Source organism: Ciona intestinalis, chromosome 7 (genome assembly GCF_000224145.3).
Source record: "Ciona intestinalis chromosome 7, KH, whole genome shotgun sequence".
Classification (NCBI taxonomy): domain Eukaryota; kingdom Metazoa; phylum Chordata; class Ascidiacea; order Phlebobranchia; family Cionidae; genus Ciona; species Ciona intestinalis.
The window spans coordinates 1,471,209-1,478,676 of NC_020172.2; the positions used below are offsets into that span (position 1 = coordinate 1,471,209).

General features: G+C 33.7%; 1 protein-coding gene across 1 annotated transcript; it reads right to left on the reverse strand.

The window, feature by feature from the left end:
• Positions 1–3,293: 3,293 nt before the first annotated feature.
• On the reverse strand, positions 3,294–6,506 carry spt4 (SPT4 protein). Its single transcript, NM_001078356.1, is given in 4 exon segments — positions 3,294–3,729; positions 4,908–4,963; positions 5,894–6,000; positions 6,400–6,506. Coding segments are annotated over 4 exon segments (369 nt in total). The 5' UTR covers positions 6,478–6,506; the 3' UTR covers positions 3,294–3,601.
• Between the last annotated feature and the right edge of the window lie 962 nt (positions 6,507–7,468).

Here is a 7,468-nt window from a genome sequence, read left to right on the forward strand (position 1 = left end):
TTAACAGCCTCGTAACTTGAAAGACGATGTTGTTTGCCTTCGAAGACAAAAAGTTTTCGTGTTTAGTTTAAGGCGCTGTTAAAAGCCCATTATGCACCGCGGAGGGAACGTTAAATCTCGTTGTACAAATGTTAATTTAAAAAACACTGCGTTCCTTCGTAATGCTGGTTTAATATTAAATTTCTGCTTCATGTAAAGGTTGGCAGTCTCGTAAAAACAAATATATGTGAGTGGGCGTTTTTCAGCGAAAATTTAAAATAAAAACAAGATCAATGAAATTTGTGTTGTAGATGGTCGCAACTCGGTTTCAGTCAATATCTGCTATACCTAACATTAAAAAACTCTGCTTAGAATAGAAATTTTAGACAAAATAGGGAGGGTTTCTTGTATTTTTAAAGATAAAACATTTCCGTATGGACGGTTTCTCTGTATTCCGTAATATGGTCGGTCTAACGCTAACCCTTCAGTGACACCTAACGGACTAATATTCCCATCACTATTTAAACAAAGAATTTGATCGGTTGATTATATTTGAATTTTTCAAAGTTATTTATTTTTGTATCTGAGGACGTCACGAAGTTGCATCAGTTTTAGCAGTTACGTAAAAATATTCGATAAAATGCTGTTTTTAAAAAACGTCATTTTGACACTGTTTCGATGCTTTTTTGGCATTGTTTCGATGATACTTATATAAATTTTGACACTGTTTCGATGATATATATATAAATTTTGATACTGTTTCGATGATACTTATAAAAATAAAAAACTCTTACCTTCCAAAACATATATGATGTAGTTCCTATATAAACACTCACAGACACAGCTAAAATTGAAACTAAAGGGTTGAATTTACTGCAGTAAATTGGTAGTATTTTGCAACATATGCCCCATTAAGTCTGTTAAAGTAATCACCCAGTTATATATGTTTGCCAATTTATTAAAGCAGGGTTTTAAAATACGCTTTTCGATGAGTTGTGTCTTCTGTACGAAAAGAGTTGACATGGGTTAATAAGGTAACATGGAAAAATAAGTGATTTAAATTTGCTGAGTTCCCAGCAGTTCTCTAAGGATTAATATTTGTAATGAAGCATGACATCATACCTGTCTCCATGGCTTGCATATATTCATTTACTCGTTGTCAAAATCTTGTTCTTCCGAAACTATTCATATAATAAATTTGTTCAGTTGGAACAATTTTATAATAAACTATATTACGAAAACTTACCTTCGGGTTCGTTTCCTTCGTCCACAACTGCAAAAATATATTTCGGTATTTTTTTTATGTAATGATAGAACATACAGGAAAGATTATTCACGCAAATATGAAAAAGTAGCTAGTACGTTAGTTTTTTTTGTTTTCATTCAGGAATCTATTATTTATTTATCTGGCGAGTGTTTTGGGTAAACATACAGTATGGTGGGGGAAGATGGGACACCTTTTAACTCTGTTTTCTCGTCCCATTTAGTAGTAAATAAAGAACATTCGAAGAATTATAAAACTATATCCTCACGACTTCCATAGACCGTTGTTAATTGTTTAAAACACGATCAGGATACATGGATATTATGTGCTAAAGGTGTCCCATCTTTCCCCACCTTACTATATATTAATTTAACTTCATTCGCTGCATAATGTTTGATTAATGCATTTGTCAGCACTTACCTTCCTTTGACTCCTCAACGCCTAAAAACAATAATAAACAATTAGTTAATACTTCAGGAAAAAATGAGCTTAAATAAGTAAAAAATATCAAAGATATAAATGCGTAGTTATCTACCGTTGTCACCGGAGCGACGGCGGTACCAATGGCGACGACGGTACCAATAGCGACGACGCCGATAACGACGACGTCTCCAACAATATGACTCTCCTTCGTCAACCAAACAGAGAAGTCCGAGCAGCAGAGTGATAAGCAGTAACTTGTTCATCTGTAAAGTAACAAGTTGAATTGTAGCTTACATTTGCCTATGTTGTCGACTTACTTTGAATTTGCATGTAAAGATTCAAAGCGAGATGCTCGTATTTATAGCCTAGAAATCAATTGTTTCAGAAACGCCTTTATATCCGTTGCTGCAGTTGCAACAATCGTATGCAATCTACCAAAGCTCAACTTAACCCGTTTAATGAATATTGAACTTCCAAATATCCAAGCTGCAACAATGGCATCGTATATCTTCATTGTTTGGCTTGGAATCTGTACCACTATACACAATGCATAACTGTATTTTGCACGGGTCACAATTCATTCATTCAAGGGTCAGGAATCAGGATATTAAGCAGTTAAAAGTCCACACTGATCATCGATGCTCTTGTCTTAACGCTACTGGTGCGTTTAAGCCAAGCACAAGTGCGGCGCCGTGGCATAGTGGTTAGCGTGCCTGCCTGTAACCAATAGGTAATGGGTTCAAGGCTCAACGCTCCTACCATTGTGGGCATATGTGTCCTTGGGCAAGACTTAACGGCAATTGCTCCAACCCAGTAGGCACTATTGGCTTGTCCAAATTATCAGCCATACATAAAAAAAATAAAAAAATCCAAAAAAGTAATCACCCACAAAGTAACATACATGGTAACTCGTAAGCTGGTACGAAGTGATAACGACTGCCATTTCCCGGCCACGCGAAGATAAAGTAAGTTACATGAATCCATTCATTCATTCACGCTTGTGTAAAAGATTTGTATTGTATATGCATGCAACGGAAACAGGTATAACGGATTACATTCAATATAAATCATGGTTTTAAAAAAACTGAAACATTAACAGCACATTTTTTAAATATATTTTTTCCCTGTTTTGTATAACCTTCTAATATGTCAACTATTTTAATACAGAAGACGCAACACTTACCGAAAAGCGTATTTTAAAACACTGCTTCAAGAAATTGGCAAACATTTAAATTCCTTGTGCTTGTTTCTTGATTACTTGAACAGACTAATAGAAGCATGGTATAAACTACTACGAATTTACAGCAGTAAATTTAATTGTCTATGTTAGAGCTGTCTACACAGAGTGCAGTTTATACACCTACTCCGGTGTCTATCAAATATGTTTCGATAGGAAGGGCTTTATTTGGAGTTTAAATTTATGAATATCTAAAATTGGCCTGCAATTATTATTTATGGTATAGTAGGTTGGGAGAAGATGGGACACATTTTTATTCTATTCTCGTCCCATTTGTCAGTAAACAGGATAAATAACGTTTGCCGAGAATAAATAACGTAGCACTCATTATCTCTAGCGCATGTTGTTTAAATTGGCCATAAAGGTTGGTATAACAGCATTTACAACTCATAATACATCCGCTACGTTTTATCATAAAAACTGCGCATTTCCATACTAACATAAAACATGATGTAAGTAAAACGACAAAGCATCAAGTATATTTAACAACAGAATATGTAAAACAGTTCCCAGCATTTAAAAATTTAAGAATGACTGTATTTTATGCAAGTTTCCGATTTTATGCAAGTTTTCGAGATTAAACTTAAACATTAAATGTTTGCTTTTTCCTCGCAAGGAATATCATATCTGATTAGTGGGGCACTAATCTTTATTGAGGCAAAATACATCTTTAGTGGGTTTATGATGCAGAGGTTGTGTTAATCAGTTGCCTTCTGACTTGTGTCACGAGACCTGTACACAACTCCATTTGCTTTCAAATCTCTTATCATGCTTGAAGGTAATCGACCAGTCACACTGATGGCATAACAACCAGGGCTAAATTTCTCTGCAACGATTCAACAATTAATGAAAGTCTAAAAAAAATGATGAAGCTAAAATGGTAGGAGTGTATCCTAATTAAGGGCACGATACCTAATGTTCATTCTTGCCTTTAACCAAGTAGTCACTAAGTGGTTGTTTAAATTAAAAAAAAACAATAACCCATCAAGTTACATACTTGATATTAAGGTGGCCGTACACAGTATCCGGAATTCGTCCGTTTTGTCCAGATTTCGCTGCCGCATGCGGAACTCGGTAATGGGTTTGCATACAACTTTGCATGCGAATTCGCATTCCGGATACTGTGTACAGTCACCTTTAGTTGGTAATTTGTAAGAAAGTACTTGGTGTAACAAATGAACTGACACCTCTGTTATAATGACTGTCATTGCCCACCATGGTAAGATAAATAAGTTATATTCCTTTATTTAAAGTTGAATGAATGTATGAATCTTACGTTATCCTTGCATGGCCGGAAAACGACAGTCATTATAAGACGGGTGTGCATATACCTCATACCAGCTTACGAGTTACCAAGTTTGTTACTTTGTCAGTAATTTTTTTTTGATTTTTTCAATATTTTATGTATGGCTGATAATTTAGACAACCCATTAGTGACCACTGGTGTCTTGCTCAAAGACACATACGCCCACAATGGTAGCAGCGACAACCCTTGAACCCATTACCTCTGGGTTATGGGCAGGCTGCTAACCAACTGTGTCACGGCGTCGGACCTTGAAGTTCCCTAATAAAGCTAAATGTCTTTCTACAAGACACCTGAAGTTGACAAGGACTTTGTCATTTTCCATTAACTATAACTAAGATACCACAATATACTTTCTAGTCAGCTAACTACAATATTGATCAAAGCCATGATAAAAAAAAGGATTGTTATTTGTGACTAAAAGTGATTCAATCTAGAGTCAACTTGAAAACCAGCAAAGTTTTAAAGAGATGATTTTAGTCAAAAACTTAAGCCTTCTTTTTAAACTTACACAAGTATTAGGTTTATCATACATACTTCTTTAATTAATATTAATGTAATTGTACAAAAAAAATCCATGTTTTAAAGATATAAAATCATGTTTTAAAGATAATAAACAATAAAAGGCTTTGAACGGAGTAAATAACGATATAGGCATAAGGCAAACAAATGTTAAAAATATAACTATATTGAAAACTTACTTATTCTTTGCCACTTTGCAACCCAACTTTCATCCGGTGCCATCATAGATATAATTCTACATAAATACAAATATATAAAATTATATAGCACTTTACATAGACTATACTGTTGCTGCAAAGCATAAAACACTTATTTTGTAAGACACCTTTCGAGTACCTAAAATACATTGAGCAAAAACTCCATATGCTAATTCAGACCAAATTGTGGTGGTACCGACTTATATAAGCAATGAACTACCAAATGCATGTCAATAGTTATGCTCTTTTAGTTCGGTTGTACCTAGGGATGCACATTACAGAATAATTAGGTTTTCTAGGATATCCTAGAATACTTTATTTCGAATCTAGAATTCCGAATCTAGAATTTCGAATCTTTTTATATTTATAGGAAAAAGAAATTTTACCCACAAAAGTCAGTTTATTGACCCTTTCATAGCAGCCTTGTTGGGTCATGAGCTGTAAAATGATCAAAAATGGTACTATTGGGTAGTTTTTTGCGTCATGAAACGTATAGCAGGCTATGAAAAGACGTTACGAAACGTTTACTCTCGAAAGTCCCACAAACACAAAAATTTTTTTTTCAAAATTAATAAGTTTCAAAAATTGTTAATATAGTATATGAGATGACGTGTAATGACGTTATTAAACAGAATACCGAATCCCATAATAAGATTCGAATACAAAAGGATTCGAATCTCATGGATTCGAAATTCTGTAATGTGCATCCCTAGTTGTACCAGATTTAAAAGAATGGTCTGGTTTACGAAATGTCTACACATGCCATTGATATCAAGATTCTAGATTTCTTTTAAACTTTAATAAACGAGTGCTCAAATTTGTGCGAATTTACACGAAAAATCTCACACAAAGTTTACTATAGTAAGAAGTAATAAGTTGTTGCCCGAATTAGACTTAAACTTTAAAAGTTACTTTAAATAATGAAATTGGTCAAGTTTAAACAAAAATATTATCAAAAATTAAAATACCCATCAAATGAGGAGCTGGTACAATCATATACCATGTCTCTATTTCCCCGCATATGTAAATATTCATCACAATTGTCACATCCATCGTATTCAAACTGGTCCATTGTCTGAAGAAAGGATTTAAAGTAATTTTACTATTACAGTTGTTTATTTTATTATACACATTACACTCATATATATATATATATATATATATATATATACATTTATCAATTCTTAATTTAATAAAATGCATTTTACAAAAGAAAGTCTTCAGAATAGGCCTAAATCCATGAAACCCAGCTCACATTTTGCTCTGACACATATCAAATTCAAAATACCAAATCAAGAAATAAAAAGAGAAAATCTTACACATAAATCAAATCATAATATGCTTAATAAGCCAATGTTTAAAAGTTTGATCTGGCTTATGCTTTACAATCGACGCTTGGTAAATATGCATGTAACCATTTCAGCCTTAAAATAGTTTAAATCTAAATAATGCATTATGTTAACGTTTGATTTACCTTTATCAGAGAACAGAGTAGACATGCACGCATGTTTCGTAAACTTTTCGGAACTGTTTCCATGGAAGCATTTGCCATTTTTATTTAATAAGTATGACCCAATGCAATTTCATAACCAAAACGCGAAATGGGGGTAAAATAAATACAGATCTCTAGTTCGGTGAAGTCCCATTTAAAAAATTAAAACGGATATTACGTAAATCGTAAAGGAACACAAAAGCAGAGACTTTACATAAAAGTAGTGCAAATGAAAATATAAATTAGGAGTATACTTAACAGTAGGGATTGTATATAAACATGTTTATATATACAAACTCCACTAACAGTAGACAGACCAAATGACTTCAGGTATATTATAGAAGATGACGTCAGAAATTTTTTACGTCACTTGTCTTAGATTGATAAAGCTGCATACTGTTCCTGCAAAGAGATTAAAACCAGTTCATACTTATGCTTATTTAAATGTATTGTTTAAATACAACCCGTTTAAATTTATGGTTATTCCCAGCACAAATAGATGGTTTTAACCTATTTGGTTCCTGCCTATATGGTAAGTTATTTCATGGATGCGTTGGCCTGAACTCTTATTTAGGAAAAAGAGAAAAAAGAGAGACGTCATCAGCAAACAAACCTAAATTGATGCGGGTAGTGTATACTGTTTATAGCACATTTACCATTATACCTGATTTCTGTATTAGAGGATTAACGTGCTATATACAGATATGCATTTGTGGACGCTACTTCTGCTTTTCTCTGTGAGTAAATCTGCTAGGTCGGAAACACGGATACAGTATAAGGGGTTCGAATATTTTATTGGGTCGAATTCAGTAAAGTACGAACAAGCAAAAGACAGATGCAACCAAACAAACGCTACGTTAGCTGTAGTTAACACTAATGAAATTTTTACATTTTTAGTCCAGGAGTTGAAGAATTTGGAAAACGGTTAGTTCTTGTGCAACATAGTAGGATGTGGGACCAAGGTGATCCTAGAATACAGATATTCTAGCGGCCATTTTCGATACCTTCTACTGGTGCCACCAACCTAAAATTTGGACACTGTACTAACTAG